The 20285-nt window shown below is 36.7% G+C and overlaps 1 protein-coding gene across 1 annotated transcript in view; it reads right to left on the reverse strand.

Moving 5' to 3' along the window:
* MGAT4B (alpha-1,3-mannosyl-glycoprotein 4-beta-N-acetylglucosaminyltransferase B) overlaps window positions 1–20285 on the reverse strand; it is a 102512-nt gene that overhangs the window by 26230 nt on the left and 55997 nt on the right. The window contains exons 4-9 of the mRNA XM_015825958.1: window positions 17388–17521; window positions 12764–12810; window positions 7600–7713; window positions 6863–6938; window positions 4359–4473; window positions 2493–2623 (exon numbers count right to left, since the gene is read on the reverse strand). Coding sequence (XP_015681444.1) covers window positions 2493–2623; window positions 4359–4473; window positions 6863–6938; window positions 7600–7713; window positions 12764–12810; window positions 17388–17521 — 617 coding nt within the window. The remainder of the gene's footprint in view (window positions 1–2492; window positions 2624–4358; window positions 4474–6862; window positions 6939–7599; window positions 7714–12763; window positions 12811–17387; window positions 17522–20285) is intronic.

Consider the following 20285-nt stretch of genomic DNA (forward strand, 5'->3'; position numbering starts at 1 on the left):
CTCTGGCACTTAGCAAAACACAAGGCTTTTTTTTAGTCATTAGGGAGAGAACTGAAAATAGAACTGCCAATAGAAGGTCCTCATACAAACTGATAGCAAGATCATNTTCCTGACAGTGAGAACAATTAACCAGTGGAACAACCTGCCTCCAGAAGCGGTGAATGCTCCAACACTGGAAGTTTTTAAGAAGAGACTGGACAGCCATTTGTCCGAAATGGTATAGGGTTTCCTGCCTGAGCAGGGGGTTGGACTAGATGACCTTCAAGGTCCCTTCCAACTTTACTATTATTATTATTATAAAATGTACAAAACAGGCAATCAAAATGATTATTGGGTTGAAGCAGCCCCCTTCCACCACCACCCTCCACAAGGAAAAATGACAGCAACTGAGCTCTTCAGCCTGGAACAAAGGCAGATAATAGAAGAGACACCCAAGGTATAAAACTGTGCATGACATAGATAACACAGACAGAATCTTCTCCCTCTTTCCAATATTATACTCAAAGTCATCCCTTGAAACCATCGGTAACAGGCTACAATGACTTCAAAATGCTGTTGCCTGTGTCATTATGTTGTTGATGCAATTATATAATGATATCTGCTGCTAACCTACGAACAGCCATAACTGAAATTAACTTCAGAGAAATTCAGGATCAAAAGAAACAGATACTTTTTTTCAGGCAGCACATATTTAAATCATGGTATTTACTACCAGGTCTTTGCAATATTGGACAATCTGGTTCATTTTAGAACGTGGCTGGGCAAGTTCATAGGAAGGAATATTGAATATTGACAGCTGCTTACTACCCTCTTGAATCATTATGCTTTGCATAATGGGTGGTAGGAAACTACATTGAATCATTATGCTTTGCATAATGGGTGGTAGGAAACTACAGTGGAAGGGGATTATTGCTCTCCAGTTCAGGTTTATGAGCATCCCAGATGCAATAACCTATTATGTAATCCAGAATGCTGAACCATTTAGGCCTTTGGGCTGATCCAGGTAAATTTGGATCTTATCTTAAAACTAATCCAATTCTAGTATTAAATTCCAAGTGTGACTAAATTAAAAGAATGTATGCATTTCGTTTTGTAGGAAATGCCAGATTCTACATCTGGGCACAGATGATGCGTAAATCTTGAAGAATTGAAAGACAGCATTTAAAGAAACAATGCAAGCATATATTAGTGATCAGCCCATGCTAGTCCCTTCAAGAATTTGCATTGCTTGCAAGGTCATGAACATAGACTATGTTGAATGAGGGATTAATTCAAATCTTGTTTCCCAAAGTATACTTACTGTACATGTATTGCCCAACTTCTGTATATTAGTCTCTAGAATTAGCAATGCCCTTTTAAAATCTGTAATAGTCAGTATAGCTTTTAATCACTTCCAATACTCATTTGCCTTCATCCTGTTCAATATTCTTTCAATCCGATGTCCACCCAACAAAACAGTAGCTAGTTTATGGACAATTTAGGCAAGCAAAAAAGCCTTGTTATGGTAAAGATTGCTTTAAATGGAATATAATTATTTGGGGAGGGCAAATATTATTATTTTCCCCAAGAAAAGATATATTTGCGACTGTAATAGGATAAATGGTATAAGTTAAATGTGCTGAGGTCCTAGGAGTTGGTTTTTTCACTGAATGACTTATAAAGCAAAGCCCAAGTGTCAGTGTCTTTACTGACTTTTTTGATGTCTCATAACCATATTTATTTTCCCAGCACTTTTAACACTTGATATGTTAAAGTTTTTATTGCTGCTTTTTTCTATAATTTTTTACGGTTTATTTTGTTACTTGTTTTGTTTTTGAATCTGTTTTATTGTTTGAATATTATTGTAATCCATTTCGCGATCTTTTTCATGGAAAGGGCAAACCCATATTTTAAATAAATAAAAAGGCAAGTAGGCAGAGAATGATTTTTAATTTAGTAGTTTTCTGGGCTGTGCAGCCCTTTGGATTCAATCCCAAAAGATATTTTGGAGCTCAGAGGAACTCAAATTTAGCATTGTCAGCAACTGTTTAAAGCAGCTGCATCTTTTCCTGGGATCGCATGTTGTAGAGCTCTAGTAATTATTATTAAAAACCTATCAAAATTGTAGTAGAATATCCATGATATTCTAACAAAGTTTTAACAAATATAGCAAAGTTCTCTGCTAGATTATTCTCTTTATAACTACAGAAAAGGCTATTTTTAAAAAAATATACTCTGAGCAGTTTCCCACAAGAAGACAACATCTCTAGGACTGGATTAGTGTCCCACTGTTTTAGAATTATTCTCCCTTCAACTAAAACAAAGGATGGAGACAATCTTTTTTTACTTCTGTAAAATAATAAACATAACAATATAGAATAACAAAAAGATTCAGTGCACATTTTAAAAATATTTACTGATAACACCAGGCAGAATTTAACAACATTTATGAACAAACATTTTTGCATAAAAAAGAAGAAGCAACCATTCCTTTTAATAGAGGACTAACTTACCGCATCTTTCTCTGGGTTGCAAACTTTTACCCAGAGGATGTGATCAAGAAGCCAATCGATGGGTTTATCCTTGTAGAACATAAGTATGAATTCCACAATCAGACTGAGATCCAAGGACTTGAACATCTTTCCTGAAAGAATATTTGGATAAAAAAGAGAAAACTATAGTCTTAAGACTGGCATGACTTAACATTTAATAAAACTATACTCTGGATCAACAAAAGATAAAAAAAATCTTCTGTACTCTAGGAATTCTTGAAAGACAAGAATATATACTGCATCTAACTTGATCGTGTGAAGGGAATTAGGATTCAACCCTGAAGCCTTTCTAAAATGCACTAACTGGAAAAGTCTTGCAACAGCATTCTCACGCAGAGTGGTTTTCAGGTCAGGAAATGGTGGGGGAACAGGCCTATGTTTTATTACATGTGTCAGTTCTTTTCCTGCCTCACAGTAGGTCAGGTTCTGCAATTCCTAGCAATAAGGATTTTACAGAAAATAGAAAATATTTGCTACAAAAAATGGAATTAGAACAATTAATCAGTGGAACAACCTGCCTCCAGAAGCTGTGAATGCTCCAACACTGGAAATTTTCAAGAAGAGTCTGAACAATCATTTGTCTGAAATGGTATAGGGCAGTGATGGCGAACCTTTTAGAGACCGAGTGCCCAAACTGCAACCCAAAACCCACTTATGTATCGTCGGGTGCTGGGTGGGCGTGGCCCATTGGCTGGGCGTGGCTGTGGTGGTAACGGCAGACTAGGTGGGACTAAAAAGTTCAATCAATCAATTCCAACTTTGCGAGATCTTTTTTTCCCTGCGAGAAGTTGAAATTGATTGATTGATTGAACCTTTTTTTTCTTTTGCACATGGCAGTAAAGGCCTAAAGCGAAAAGGTTTTATAAAACCCAGCTGAAGGCCTAGGACTGGGCTGATGGCGCAAGTGCCCACAGAGAGGGCTCTGCGTGCCACCTGTGGCACACGTGCCATAGGTTCGCCACCACGGGTATAGGGTTTCCTGCCTGAGCAGAGGGTTGGACTAGAAGACCTCCAAGGTCCCTTCTAACTCTATTATTATCATTATCATCATCATCAATAATAATAATAATAATATAAAAAACTCTATATGCAGTGAAGCTGTCTTCCAGAAGTTATTTTTGCACATTTTTGAATTTACAGTTTTACATGCAATTTTTCCAAAATATAGGCATTTTTGTATGAGATATAATTCAGTTTTGATCAAGATTAGGCAAGGCATTGGTGGCCAAATAAATCCAAATAATTGGCCTTTGAGCTGTATCTACAGTAATGCTTCTTTTCACAAGGAGGCAATTCTGTGTATAAAATTGTTTCATAAGGATCAAGATTATTTCCTTGTTCAGTTGCACAACACCAATATCATAACTAACAAAGAGGGGGAACAAGGACTACCAATTTGATTCACCCATAAAAGCTGAAGCTTCAGAGTAAGTTAAAATCTCTTTCTTCGTATCTCCACTAACAAGTATTTATAAGAACTCTTTGTTCATTCCTATTTTTAACTAAACCCTCCTAGGAAGCTTTGGCTACAATATTTAATAAATCACATCAATAAAAGATTTGTCACACATAAAAAGCAAAGGTAAACTAGAGACGGTTATTCTTACTATATTCCTATAGGTTCTGAGAAAGGACCAGTCTAGTAGATGCTACTCTGTATTTCATTTTTATGCCAAAGACACACAACCGAAAGCATTCATGGTCTTTTCTTGCCTTAGTAAGTTAGGCTAGAGAAATACTTTTTCCAGTATTACAGGAGCAATACGTGTCTTGCATTAACCCAAAACAACACCTTAAGCTACAGCCAGGCATAGAAAATGAGTTTACCAATAAAACCAAGCTGGGAAAACTCCAAGATCATCCATTCTTCAGAAGGTTGCTGCAAAGCAAAGTTCTTCATTGTGCTGAGATAGTTTGGCTTGGCTACAATATCATCTTCTAGCTGCATAAGAGAGGGAAACGTATAGCTGCATAAGAGGCAGGTCTTGAACTGAGAACTTGTATGCCACTGAAAAAAAAGCTCTCTAAAAAGTGGAGACAGAAAAGCTACCTCTGGCTAAAGATGGGCTCTTATTAAGGACAAGAAGACCCCAAATTTCCAATAGTTTTTATTTTCAAGCAAAGGAAAATAGCTCAGTGTTGTAAAATCCCAATATGATTTGATCGAACAGGACACTTATTTGTAATCATTGAATTAATTTTTTTTAAAAAAAAACTATTATCTGAAAACATTGTATATTTTGGCATCACTAACAACACGCTGATTTCACAACCAGCAGGCCATTATTGTGAAGGAGCCCTAGCCTTGATTCATGATCCACTTTCTGATAAGCAACACTATTTATTTGCTTGCCTGACTTTGACCTCTCCTTATCAATGAATACTGTTGCACATCAAATTGCCACAGCTTTATGATCCTGCTTTGTTTTGTATTAATGCCATTTAATATCTCACTATTTCGGTTGAGTGCCTCTTTGCTTCTGTGCTTATCAGGTACCTGTTCTCAGTTTTTGGCTGTTCTCCTAATGGTTGAGCCTCTTTGTTCTTTATGTTTATTTATGCCGGCTTTATGGTTACAGCTGTCATGATTAATGCCCACATGTTTTTGTAGTGAAAGCTGATATCTTGAGCATATCCTAGTCGTAATAGATACGGTATGTTACTCCTTTGATATGTCACTCCCTCAAATGTAAGTTTCCATTTTTCCGCTAAGCTTAGATTTTATACAGGTCATATAAAAATAAAAATACGCAAGGTAAGCAACAAAGATTCGTAATTCCTAAATGTTTTAAATTCAGTATTTTAACATTATTTATACATACTTTCTAATAATGTGCCTCTTCAAAATATAACGACAGTATGTTTCTATATTTTCTATTTCTGATAACATGCTGGAAGCGACCTTGGTAGAAAAGCACATCCTTTTAGTCTTCTCTTTGGTCAACAAGTTGTGCCCATCAGAAAGAGGAATATTTTTGCCTTGTGTAGATTCAATACCAATAATAGTCAACATTATTTTAAAATTGAATGAAAACCTTGTCACAGCATGACCTGTATGTGACAGAATGGAGAAGACCCTCATGCCTTCATCTATATATGCGCATTTGGGTTTGTGTATGTGATATTAGATACATCAACATACAGTTGATGTATCCTATACATATCTACTAACATTCCTAAAACTTCTTGATTGTACCTTAAAACTTCTTAAATTAATTCCCATAGTATCAGTGCTGATATGCTTGGTTTCTAAACAGAATATTTCATTCTGCCGTTCTACAATAGTCATTCAAAGCTTTAAAAAAGGCAAACTTACATTACAGCAAGTAAATTTCATGGGGCCAATTGAAGCCAGAATGGCAAGGAAAGATGTTCCCTTGGAAGCTGAAATCAAAATTATCAGGCCTACAGTAATATCTACTAGGCCTGCAGTAATATCTACTAGGGGCAAATAAAATAAAGGAACTATTAATAGCACATAACTAATCTGCCAACTGAAAGTGTTCTTAGAGCCACCGTGAGGATCCACCATCTCACTGGTTCCCCATGCTCTAGTTCAGAGGCAGAGGCTAGAAAATGAAATTTTCCACTATTAGCAGCAGGAAAGCAGCAGTATTGATCAGAGGTACAATCAAGGAGCTTAAGTTGAAGTCTTTCTACTCCATAATTACTCTGAGAAGTATTAGCAGAAAAGACTTTCATTTCCTCCACAAAAAGATCCCTGTCAAAACCAATTTTTCTGCTGGTATTAGCAGCAGTGCAAAAGTGACCTTTTTCCAGTGTTCCTGATGCAAGGGGGAAGAGGAGTCTGTGTGTGCCTCCAATAATTCTGACCCTGCTCACCAACAACTATTCATATAGACGCTGAAGAGTTTGGAAAGCGCGAATCCCCCAAAGTGTTGCTCATTAGTACTTTACAGCGGCTTTTTCCTCTTTACACTACAACAGGGGTGTCAAACTGCCAGCCCGTGGGCTGGATGCGTCATGCTGACACCGCACCCACCCCATTACTGGCAATGGGAAAAAAAGTTGTGATACGTTGTGACATGTCACGTGACGTTGCAAGTTTGACACCCCTGTACTACAAGATATAATAACCCTTGCTCCAACGAATGGGCTTTTATCCAAGATGTTGAGCAAATATTGCCTTCCAGAGTTTTTGAATTAATTTCCCACAAACCCTTGCCATTTGTTTTGAAGCTGGATTGAGGGGAACTACAGTTTTTTAAAAATATGGCTGAATCTATGTTGCCTATTCTGGATTTGAGGTACAATGTTTCTTAGTTGGAAAAAAAATATGGAATGTATCCTTTGAGTATCGTAGAACTTACCTGAACATAATATATGCCTTTGGATTGTGCATACATCATTAAAAAGCAGTAATCTAAATTCTGTTTAGTTCTCCACCTACAACAGCACACAAAACAAATTACTGTTATTTTGTTGGGAGGCCAGAGGTATTTTCTGGGTAGGTATCAGGTACATATGGCAGAAGATAATCATCCACAGGAGTTTAGTCAAATATGAAGAATTCTAGTTTTGTTGTAAACCCAGAGTTATAACATTATTTCAGATTTCAGCGGACATTCCCATTGCTACCAATGGAAGCTTTCCCCCCCAACTAAGCAATGGACATAAATAGCATCAACAGTGAGATTGTGATAGGAGCAAAGAGTTAAATCTCTCTACTATGCTGAACGTAATCATCTGCTTCTCTACAACAAGTATAATGTAGTTCCAAAACCTGTCAAGCAAATCCAGCTGCATTCATAACATCAGATTTAATTTGACCATATTATACATTCCACTGGAGTTACATAAAATCACAGAAACAAATACTCATATAACATTGGAATAATTAATTTGGGTACATGAGGAGTTTGTTTTTTTTTAAATGGAGGAAACATACATACCAGCAAGCATCCAATGACTATTTACTACACTTCTTCTGAATGCCATATGCTTTCTTCTAAACAAGTTTAAATACCCATTATAAAGCCATGTAACAAAATATAACAAGCCTTGCTACCCCTAGCATATAATTTTAAATCAAATTGCCTGGAATTACCTGACTCTTTCTTTAGGGTCACCGAAAGATTCTCGCAGCCGAGAGAAATCTGGGTAGAAGTGTGGAGAAGGGGAAATAACCTCTAAAAGACCAGAATGTATTTCATTGGGAAATCTGAGAGAGAAGTAAGGAAACAACTGTCATTTTCTGTAAAAAGAAAAATAGAATTTAACCAGGGTGATGATTAATAGCCTAAATCCTAAGACATATCTCCAAGCAATATTAACAACTTTGAACGATGGCGCTACAGGAGATGTTAAGCTTTGAAGTCCTGTTTTAAGCTGAAAAAACATAAATAAGGATATTTATGTCCTTTTTTTAAAAAAGCCCTCCCTGCTTGCTTTTCTCAACTGTAGCTTTCTTGATCCATTGACCTTCAGTTTTTAGCTGCTGAAATTTCTCAAGCCAGATGGAAGCAGATGTTAGATTTTTCAGTCATATTCATGCCTCTTTGCATACTGGTTGGTCTGAAAGCTTGTTGTTTCTGAAACTGCTCCAGAATTATTTTTAAAGATAATCTGTAGATAACATACCTATTGCCCTGATCAATAATCATTATTTACAATAACAATAACAATAATAGAGTTGGAAGGGACCTTTGAGGTCTTCTAGTCCAACCCCGATTATTATACAAGGAACTGAATTGTAAGTTTAGGTCATCACTTAATAGCTTATTCACTGTGTTAAATCTTTACTGAGTAAATGCAAGGAGAAAACACATGATTTACAGTATAGAGAAAGGTTAAAAATAGGGCAAAGAAAGCATAGTCATTCAACACTATGACAACTCCGATTAACCTTTTATACATATACACTGCTATTTTTTTCCTTCCTGAAAGGAAAGCTGGCGGTGAGTTTAATCCTACTAAATATGTTTTTCTGGAAAAGCTCAAAAGGTTTATCACCATGTTCTTAACTCAGACAGCATTCAATTCCTTCCTTCTCCTCAACTAAATCAGACTGAGAAACCAACTTTGTGTACTCTATCTGTGTTGTACTGCAATTCCCATCTTTTTAAAGCGTTTCTCAACTAGGGGATAATTAAAATCGAACTCCAACCAGATTCACAGAGACCAGGCTAAATATTTAGATGCATTTCCTCTTTATTTTGTCTTTTTCTTCCTTACCTCACCGTATAGCCATTCCCTACTTACTGTCTGGAAGCCTAAAAGTAGTCTTCAGTCTTTGACTTTGTACCCACCTATAAACCCAAGCATGTATTTGAAAACTTTCATCTTAATATTTTGCCAACATACAAAAGGATATTAGCGATAGGCAGCAATAATGTCCTGCTCAGATTAGATTACCATCTAGTAATAGTTTCTAACTCATCAGTTTGAAAAACAATAGTCTAAAATCATAGGTGCTTGCCGCAAACTAAAATTATATTAAAATGATGATATATGCATGGTGACATCATGACACAAATCCCACTTTTTTGCATTTGTGTTCAAACTTAAGCACCATGTCTAACATGCACATGTTAATCTGGGAAGTGAAGAGAGCTATTGATAAGTATAGTTAAGGATACAGATCTAAACTTTATAAAAAACCTTTTGGATCCCAACGTATGGAGATACCTTTTTAATTAAAAAAAAAAATCCTACCATAACACAGTCATTTTGTACTTCTGTCATATTGGTTGGAAAAGGACAGTAATGGGAGAAGGAATATCTAATCAACTGCTGCTCTTTAAGTTTTCATAAATGTGTAGTGTCCCAAGAATATCAAATATGAACATTTATTAATTAGAGAATATCACATTTCAATAAAAATGGCAGGCAAAACCAAATATATCAATAATATACAATTGTCCTTTGTACTATATCAATTTAGAGTTATCTATATTTAATTTTGCCCAAAGTAATCTATAAAAATTATACCTCTATTAATGAATTGTTTCTGTTTTGGATTACTAAATGTACAAGTCCAATCATTTCTTATGGAAATTATTCTTATGTATTTTATCTCTGGCTGGATAATTCAATGATTTCATTGAATTATTCAGCCGCAGATAAAATACATAAGAATCATTGAATTATTCAATGAAATCAAGAAAAAGTACCATGGTACCTCTTCCATGAAAGGATATCCTAATACAAATATTTGATGTGCTTCAAAGAAATAGAAGATCCAATATGGTGATGTTGTATTTTCAAAGTGACTTTTACTTTAAAACATATTCAAGGATTTTGAAGTTTTTCCTTTCAGAAGAAAAAACCACTATATAACCAGTATTTTTTTTTAACCAGGATTGATCAGTTAAGGATCAGTTAAAAGGCTATTAAGAAGAAATCGTGGTTCAGGTAAGTGCATAGAATTACATCAATATAATAATAAACCCTTGAACTCTCAAGGGGTCTGTGACTTTTTTAATGTCTTAAATATCTAATTTGACAAATGAGTACTATTGCTGAGAGACAAAGAATAGGCTGTCTACATTTAGCTTAATTAAAAACTACAGCTCTCCTATTTCCTGCTGATATTCTTGTGCTCTTTTAAATTAATTTTCTTCCTGCAATATTTGATCTGTGACTTGTTATTGCTAATATTGTTTTCTTGCTACACAGCAATTTCCTTTTCCTCTTTGTGTCATCTAAGACTTGTGTATCCCCTTTCAGCACACTTCAGCCTATTAAATTTAAAGAAGATAAAGCAAGCAATTTTACAGGGAGGAGAAAAAGCAAATTGGTAAGTTAATCAAAGGAAAAGTTTGAGGCACTTGATCTCAGCAGGTAGTAGCACCACCCCAATATTATTTGGATTTGAAAGCTAAGCAGTTTTGGTTCTTGTTAATAATGAATAGAAGACTACCAGGAATAACATGGTTACACATTAGAGTAGGATCAAGCAAAGCATCCTTAAAGAGGGCAAAATAAAACTATTCTGTAGTGTTACCAAGTAAACTGTATACATGAGGTTATCAGGATTCAAGTGACTCAAGGTCATTTTTACTATTAACCAAAGGTACTTGAGAGAGAGTTACTTCCTTAGACCATCACATCCATTAGTGTCTATTGCATATAAATCCTATATCAGTGATGGCGAACCTATGGCACGGGTGCCAGAGGCGGCACTCAGAACACTCTCTGTGGGCACGCGTGCTGTCGCCCCAGTCCTAGGCCTTCAGCTGGGTTTTATAAAACCTTTTCGCTTTAGGCCTCCGCTGCCGTGTGCAAAAAAAAAAGGCTCAATCAATCAATTTCAATTTCTTGCGGGGCAAAAAAAAAGATCTTGCCAATTTGGAATTAATTGATTGAACTTTTTAGTCCCACCCAGTCTGCCGTTACCACCGCAGCCATGCCCACCCAATGGGCCATGTCCACCCAATGGGCCATGCCCACCCAAAGGGCCACACCCAGCCAATGGGTCACACCCAGCCAATGGGTCACACCCACCCGGCACTCGACGATGCATAAGTGGGTTTGGGGTTGCAGTTTGGGCACTCAGTTTCTAAAAGGTTCGCCACCACTGTCCTATATGTTTTATTTATTAAACCAATTGATATGGCCACCCAGGTTTGCCATCTTGCAAATGGCAAACCTGGGTGGTGTACAATAGAGCTACATCAGTTAGTTAATAAATACATTAAAAGTAAAAACCAAACTAAAATAGATAATAATAGACAAGATACATTAAAAATAGCAGAGCCACTTCATTAGTTCACCTATCCGATGGGGTCCTCAGGCCTGTTGGCATAACTAGGTCTTGAGGGACCTCTGGAAGATCAACAGTGACAAGGCCAACCTCATCTCAGGGAGAGGATTCCACAGCATGGATGTCACAGAAGAAAAGGCCTGCTATCTAGGACCCACCAAATGTAAGTCCCTAGGTGACAAACCCCATAATGTGACCTCCCTGATGGATCTGGTAGGACAGGCAGATAAAACCAGGAAGAGGCAGTCTGCCAAATAACCCAGTCCCATGACATGAAGGGCTTTAAAAGTCAACACAAGCATCTTGAATTGGACCCAGAAACAAACTGCTAACCAATGCAGCTCATGAAATAGAAATGTATAACATGTGTTCTACCAGAAACACATGCAACTGCTTATACTGCTACATTTTGCATCAGCTAAATTTCTGGATATACTTCAAGAGCAGTCCCATATACAGTACACTGCAGTAATCTAACTAGAAGGTGATGAGGGCATGAGTGACCATGAGTGATTCCCCCTATCTGAACGGGCACAACTGCTGCACAAATATGAAATTGTGCAACGGCCCTCCTAACCACAACTGTCACCTGCTCTTCCACTTCTGTATTGAAACCACAGTGCTCCCATCTCAGTTATTACATTTCTGACCACCACATCTCTGTACAATGCAGAACTGTAGCTAGGTCGTCTCAACTCTCTCCACTATCTTCCTCAAGTTCTCATCTTAGTTAATGCTATTAATAGGCAACTTGCAGAATGGAGTAGTAGTAATGAAGTCAGGGACCCTTCTATTACCATTATCTTCTAATCTTCCTGTCCTCTGGAGTCTGCAGCTTCCAACTCCTGCCCATCATCCTTTCCAACTCTGCTAATAATTAAAAATAATCCACCAGTGTTTCCTTCCAAATCATTTTTAAAAGACCAGGTCAGATGAAGAAACTTTGACACTGGAAAAAATACACCAAGATAAAAATTAACTGTTAAATCAACATGGAACTCAGGAGAAACCAGAGATGCAGACCTGATAGGAATACAGGAGAAAGAATGTGATCTAATGGAGGATATGGCATCAGGGAAGAGATATTGATGTCAACCAGAATGGAAGTGAACCTTACAGTAAATATTAATTCAGTCTGAGTTCAGAACTGCTGACTACCAACTCCCTTTCATGCTGGGATCCATATAAAAAACATAGTTTGCCTCAGGCTCATGTAAATCTAAGTTAGCAGTACTCGTTATATAGCTTACAACCAGATAAAAAGACATCTTACTTTTTCTAATAATGTTTCCTGACAAAAAGTAATGGAGCAGCAGGGGAAAGATAACTGGATTGTTCCATGGCTGATGAAGACTAGCAACTGGTTTTAAACAGATGAGGAAAAAGTCAGGCAATTCAGTCCAAATTACTAAAATAGACCAATAACGCAATTTACAATATTGAAACATCTTCTACCAAACAAAGAAAAGTCTCATACAGTACAACGAAATTGCAGAAGAATACTTACAAGCTTTTGATATTTTCTGCAACTCCTGTGGTATATTGTGGATCTGTCTGTAAGAAAAATTTCAATAACAAAAGACAATAAACAGACACAGGTTAAGAAGTCATTGATGTATTGATATTATATCTAAAATAATCAGTTCTGCTAAGCCAACATTTCTTTGGAAATCCAAATCCAGTAAAGGAAGAATGTAAATGTTTGCTAGGCTACTATGTAAACAAAGTGGTGTAGTCAAACATATCACCAATTAACAAAAGCATTAGACAACAATATACATATATATCAACTTTAAGAAATTTCAATTTGCATTAATATAAAAGGCAATCATCCCAAACTATCTTCCAGACAAGTCGAACTACAAGCCCTATCATTTCCAGCAAGCTGAGCACTGTATTCCAATACAGATGGATACCACCACTTTGAGGAAAGCTGATGCAAAGTAGTTTCTCAATATAATACCAATTCATACTGTATATTTAGGGTGTTTAATATTAAGCAACAGATTATGAAATCTTGGTACCCATTATGACCTATAAACCTCTACATGGTATGATGATGATTACAAGCCATCACATTGTTGTTGAGTTTTAATGACTATATTCTCTATGATGATCTATCCCCAACTTGCTCCTTCAGCATTTTCAACAATACACTCATCACCACCTTGCTGCTATCTGCTGTCTCACCTTTCCATCCACCTCTCCTGGCATTAGAGCCTTCTCCAGAGCATTAGGACTTCACATAATGTATCCAAAGTAAGGTAATTTGAGCTTGGGCATTTATGCCTCGAGTGAGAATTTGTATTGATTCGTTTGATGATCCATTTGTTTGCTTTCTTGGCTTCCTTAATTTCATTACATTCCATTAATTTTTCAAACATGAGCAACAGTGCAACATGGCCTTCACTGGAACCCCTTTGTAGCAAAGTCTCTTGTAGGCAGAGAGATAGGAGCTGACTTGTGACTAACAGCAAACAAATACTGGACTCCAAAACTGCAGAAAACCTGCTGCAATTTATTCTTCCCAGATGCTTAAGCATTCAGGATCTGGGACTGAAAACAAACACAGTCTCTTTGGCATGTCAGCAGCACTCAAAATTAAATTCTCAAAATAAAATATCAAACTAAGGGAGAAAAATGGGACAGGCAGCATCAGTTGAGGCTCATTATCCTGCTTTCACTAGCAGACTCAATGTTTTATAATATCATTGAGTTAATATTGTTCCCAGAGCCATGTAGTCTTGATTACGTTAATGCAAGCAGCCAAAGAGTTTCTAATTTTTCCCCCTTCCTAGCATTTTCCTGCAAGCACAGGGCCTGCTTTTTTTTTAGATCAACCAGATGTTGATCCATTGGTTGCGACAGAAATTCACTTACCAGTTTGTCACCAGAGCCTCAGATTTTTGGACTGGGAGAGAGAGTGACTGGCCCAAAGTCACACAGCAGGCTTTCATGCCTACGGCAGGACTAGAACTCACAATCTCCTGATTTCTAGCCTGGTGCTTTAATCACTAGACCAAACTGTATCAAGGCAGTATTGAAACTGCCAGAAGAGCAGGCACAGTCAGAAAGTTATCATGTGCAGGCTATTATTTGTTTCTTTAAAATACAAACACAAATTTCAAACCATCACATTATATAGCCGATAACTAGAATTACTTGTTTTGTGAGATGGGCGGCTATATAAATTTAAAAAAATAAAAATAAAACGCTGCAATTCAGGTGGCTTTTATTAATTTTAGAACTAGATAATTAATATACTCTGTTGGAATATCAATGATTTTGTAAAGCAGTGCAGGTGTAATGTAACAATTTGTTTTTTAAAAATAAGTGTCAGATTTGGCAAAGGAATTTCTACATAAAATGTGACTTTTCAGGATCTTAGGATTGGAATTGAGAGTGCCAGGCTGGAATGAATAAGACCATTTGCATGTTTTATTGGATCTGCATAGTTATTACTGCTTTAAATATGCATTCAGCCATGAAGGATAGTCAGAAGGATAGTCAGATAGACAGAAGAAGGAAACTTCTTATCATCTTAACAGGTACTCTATAGTTAGAGCACAACCTGTGCACTCAACTCCCAGAATTCCTCAGCTATTACCGAGAATTATGGGACTTGAACCATGCATCCAGAAGTGGCTGGGATTGGGGAATTCTAGCTTAGAGAATCTCTCCTCCTAAGTAATAGAGCTGAATTCACTTTTTACTTAGTGCAATGCCCAACAGTTTTCTCTGGCTTTACTAATAAAAAACTTTATATATTTCTGTTCTCTTCTACACCAGGACTCTGAGTGCTATTAAACTGGAAGCAATGTTTTTGGTTGTTCAAAGCTGGTACAGACCAGCATTCCCATCATTTCTGAACAGTCTACAAATACCATCTTAATATTGAGTCTGAGTAGCAGACCTCATGGCTGGAAGATGGGGAGTGTAACCTTTAAGTTTTCCAGTTCTCTATATTTTGCAATATACTGCTTGAATTTAACTTACAAGTTTGTACATTGTTTTGCATTATTTTAGTTGATTAGTTGATATAGCATAATAAAAAGAAAAATTTTAAAAAATACTGAAAAATCATAAAATGCTAGGCGACTAGATCAGCCCCAAATCTTCTTCTACTCTCTTGGCTGATAATAAGAAGCAATAAGGTATCAGCAGCAGCTTGACTAAAGTAACTATTCAAGCATTTTTAAAGTGCACTTTTTCCCATTACTGACTCTCTAAACATCCTTAGTGGAGGTTAAGCATGACTAAGTTGTTACATGTTTACTGGCAAAGTAGATGTCAACCTTGCGAAGTAGACGAGACAGGAAGCATGGCCAAATCAGCTAATTCCACTTAATTGTACAGTTGCATCAAGAGAGTCCTGCCTGGCTGAAAGTACATTTCTCCCCATGTCCTCTTTATAGCCTAAGAAACTATGGAGAGTCCCTTCTGAGCTGCTTGGCCCATCCCCATTCCTGCTGTAAGCTAAGATGGCTTTTATCTGACTGTTCCCCTGGATACTTCTCTTCTCCCTATTTCCCAAGGTCAATCCCACATACCATTACAGTAAGGCTTTTTGCTAATGGTAAAGTTTACATTGTTATTTGTATAATCTAAAATATCGATGAACTGAAAGTATAGTTACTTTTTCTCTCAATTCCCTTTCTCTTCTCCTATGATAAAAGATTTGTCAAAGTTATGAGAAAGTACTGTATCTCCTGTACTGAAATTCTACTTACCAGTTAACAAGAGAACGGTATATATTTAAGATTTGGGTGTTTTTGTGACAGACCTGGGGAAAGGCGCTGAATACTACAAGCTACTGCAGTTGTTCAGTGATTATCACAGTTCAGTAGTAGTACGAATTTATTTATTCGATTTTTATCCCACCTTTATTACTTTAGAAGTAACTCAAAGTGGCAAACACACATAATATTTTTCCTTGACCTATTTCCCCCACAACAACAATCCTGTAAGGTGGGTTGGGCTGAGAGAAAGTGACTGGCCCAAAGTCAACCAGCTGGCTTTCATTGAATGCTTTTAAGCCAATGCCTCTGTTGAGTCCCTAATATACACATATTGGGAGTAAGGCTAGCAAAATCAAAATGGCTGTGCCAGTGAGTTCACTTGGGCTACACAAGTCCACTCAAAGTCCAGTGTCCCTATTGCCACTACTAGCTAATTGAGCCACAACAGTTAACTCCTGGACTTTCTCTATATGCTTGAATTTATTGTCCACATTATAGGTTAAATCCTCTTTTCCACTAAGAATATTTTTTGCTTTCTGAACAGAGATCACTTTTTTCCTTAATTGTGTGGGGCAAAATAGTAAAACATGACAAATACATGGTAATCAAAAATGTAAGGAAATGAAAACTGAAAGAGAACATTAAAGCTAGTTTTTCCTCTCTACAATAGCAGGATGCAGGAGGTTCTGTTCCTTTAAGGGTTTTTGAAAAGAAAACAACTGTATTTCAAACCGGGGATAAATAACCACAGTGGGAACACAGTACGAAAACATGCATATACACACGCATATAAATTGTAAGATAAAATATAGCCATTGTTTATTAATGTGTTATGGTCATGCTAATTCTAGAGTTCAAAATCTGTTTTGATTAAAGGCATTCATTTGGAAAAAGCACATGCCTCTGTTTCAGCTCAGTTCTCAGTTCTATCATTATCTTATTATTTCTGCAACAAATCCTGAGAGAATATCACCATGGCTCTTTTGGAGACAGCATTTCAGTAAACAATTCCCTCTAACTCTCTAAGAACAAACATCAACCAACTCAGTACAACTGAAATTAAAAGGGCATATACAACTGTTGGTAAGGCAGCAAACAGCCTTCTGTTAACATATTGGCCCTCCGCAGCTGAATACGCCCAAGCATTGTTTCACATTTGAAATAGCCCACTGGGACCCATTGACAGGATATGGCCAATGATCCTTGTCGGACAGCAGCTTCTCTCTCTGTGCCAAAGGAAAAGTTTGCTCATACCCATGTGAAAATCATCCTGCTACTTTATATGACTAGCTGTGCCTTCCCAGTTCAGTACCAAGTTTCTGTCAAACACACAAGACGGGGATATAGCGCTATGAAAGACAGATTCAGAAGCAAAAAGATGCTTTGAGTTACCTCAGCAATCATGACAACAATGACAGAATCTTCCTTCTCCTGCTGGTTGAGCTCGGAGATCAAGGAGTTCAGGGTATCTGTCAAATATGAATGGACCTCCCTTTTGACACTGGGGATTCCCATGACTATTGATACTGTAAAGGAGCAAAACAAAGCAGATGTGAAATTATCTCGCTAACAACCAAACACTTTCGCACTATCTCATACCACTTTCAAACGGAGTTCAGTTCTCAGTTCTGTCAGTTGACCTATATTCTTGGATATGAACTAATAAATAAGGACATTCTATGTCGGTCATTGCAGCAGTTGAAAGGAAAATTGTTTTTTTTGAAAGACAGTGTTTAAAAAAACAAAAAACCTGAAGAGAGACTCAAGAAGAAAATCTTACATTTTATATTTCAAAGTGTTAAGTTCTGCAATATCACTGTTATGATGCACTTTTCATTTATGCTCTGTTAGACTGGTTGATAATGCAATAATCAAGCAATTATGAGTTACTTAACAATGCAGTGCCCTGACTTAAAAATCCTGACTTAGCATTGGGTAGGAATTCAGCAACTCACTGGGGAGGGAAGAGAAGGATGAGAACAAGATTGGTTGGGGATGAAGCAAGGTGCAGAGACACCTAGATAAGAAAGGAAGGAAAAGGCAAACACTGTTTAGGCATTACAAAGAGGGTTAAATTCACTGGGCAAGCAGCCCTGTTCAGGCAAAAACTTATCTTCATCTTTTGGGAACTGTGCATCTATCTGCACTTCCATTCACAACTATTAATCTCTAAATCCCCCAATTAATAGGTAATTAAGGAAAATTTTATTTTCCTGTGATGTAAATATGGTGCATATAGGAGATTTGAGGAGACCAAGCCCTTATCTGAATACATTGTCCCAGGGAAAACAAAGCACTGGCTCAGTAGATAGTGTCAAATTGAGCCAAATTAGGAAACTAAAATTGTCAGCTTAGCCATAAAACATTTAGAAGCCCAAGGAATGCTGATAAATTGAACAAAGAACTGGGAGATGAACAGAGCTTTGGGAAAGCAGAAGAAAATAACTCTCTTGAAAGAAACTATGTTCAGAAATGCTGCCTCTTCTTTCAAACCCTAATCGCCTTTGTAATTCTGACCCACAGTGATACTCTAATTGCTTCATGACCTCACTAAGCAATGATATGATATATTTAATGAAATCTTTGTCTGCTATATCCAATCACAGGTATAAAGAGAGACTGTAATGTCATTCCTATGTACATTGCATCGTCAATAAACTATCTGTGCTTCAGTGTAATGTATCCTGATCTCCAATTCTAGCATAGCCATAACAAATTCTACATTTATATGTAGACATAATGTATAAAATAGATAAAAACTCACGATCACCAGGAGAACAAAGAATTTAAAACTTTAATTTAAAACCAAGCTTTCGCTGGGAGCTCCCAGCATCATCAGGGTTAACAAGCCAGTCTATAGGTGTGCCTTAAGTAAGGTTGTTTAGCATCTGTGCTCGGCTCCTAGAGTGCGTGACCGGCCCCAACCAATCAGCCTGTGATCTAATTATTCCTACCACACCTGCGTTTTGGTCTCCTTTCTCACATTTAAAGGTTGCTCTTTTTGTTTCAATGACGTCAGCTTTGCTGCCTGCTGAAGTTCCGTTCCCTCCCTCCCTTCTCTTAGAGATGTTTCCCCCCCCCTATCCATAGACATAATGTGTATAACTGATTCTACAATACTAAAGCAATTCACAATCTGAATGATATTGTTTGTGTTCACACACATGGTAAACTATAGTTTTTTTTAAGCATCTCTGTAGAATAAAGCATAATTGCTTGGGACTATATATATACTCCAAGGATTCTAAGTTCATACAGAACTTAAACCAAGGATTTTAAAACCTTACGATACCCAATCCTCAAAATGATAAATGGATTTGTGTAATTTTCTTGCTAAGAATAGAATTAATAATTTTATTCAGATTGGTAAGATATCAATATACAGCCTATTTAATTAAAATGTATTCTGTATACCAAATATAACAGTGATAAAACTTTATTAAAAATTAAAGTTTCATTGGATTTTTTAAATCAAAATTTATAACTATATATTTTTATATTGTATAACTTTTTTATATTGTATAATTTTTATATTGTGTAGTATAATTAATTCCCATTGTATAACTATATTTTTCAATGGGAAGGAAGAGCTTGCTTATTTTTGCATAATTCCTGAAATCTGAGTAGTACTTTGAAAACAGCTATACTTATTTTTCCTATTCCACATTTATTTTTTATCAATATTTTTTTTCTTGGTAGTATCAATTATAGAGAACCCTGACTTGCATAACTAGGAATGTTATGCAAAATTTTAAGCATTACATGTACACTTGTCACTTGTAGCTGTCTTCTTACCACCCAAAAAAACCTTTTCAGTTTTTAAAGCCTAAGTGTTTAAAATAGCAGATGAAAATGCCAAAGTTCTTGAAGACATATGCTTCTACTGAAAATCTGAAGTACTAGCATCAGTAATGGATGTGCTAGCATCAGTAATACTGTTGGGGATTGCTAAGAGGAACTGAACAAAATGACTTTCTGTTACTTAAATAACCATTTACAGGGTGTAGTATTACAGGTAGTCCTTGACTTACAACAGGTCACTTAATGACCGTTCAAAGTTACAACGTCACTGAAAAAAGTGACTCATGACCATTTTTCACAATCACTACTGTTGCAGCATCCCCACAGCCATGTGATTTGCATTCAAATGCTTGACAACTGACTTGCATTTATGATGGTTGCAGTGTCCGGGGGTCATGTGATCGCCTTTTGCGACCTGCCTACAAGCTAAGTAAATGGGGAAGCCAAATTCACTTAACAATTGTGACAAGAAAGGTCGTAAAATGGGAC

The sequence above is a fragment of the Protobothrops mucrosquamatus genome, unplaced genomic scaffold (assembly GCF_001527695.2).
Source record: "Protobothrops mucrosquamatus isolate PMUCROS unplaced genomic scaffold, P.Mucros_1.0 scaffold_203, whole genome shotgun sequence".
Taxonomy (NCBI): Eukaryota; Metazoa; Chordata; class Lepidosauria; order Squamata; family Viperidae; genus Protobothrops; species Protobothrops mucrosquamatus.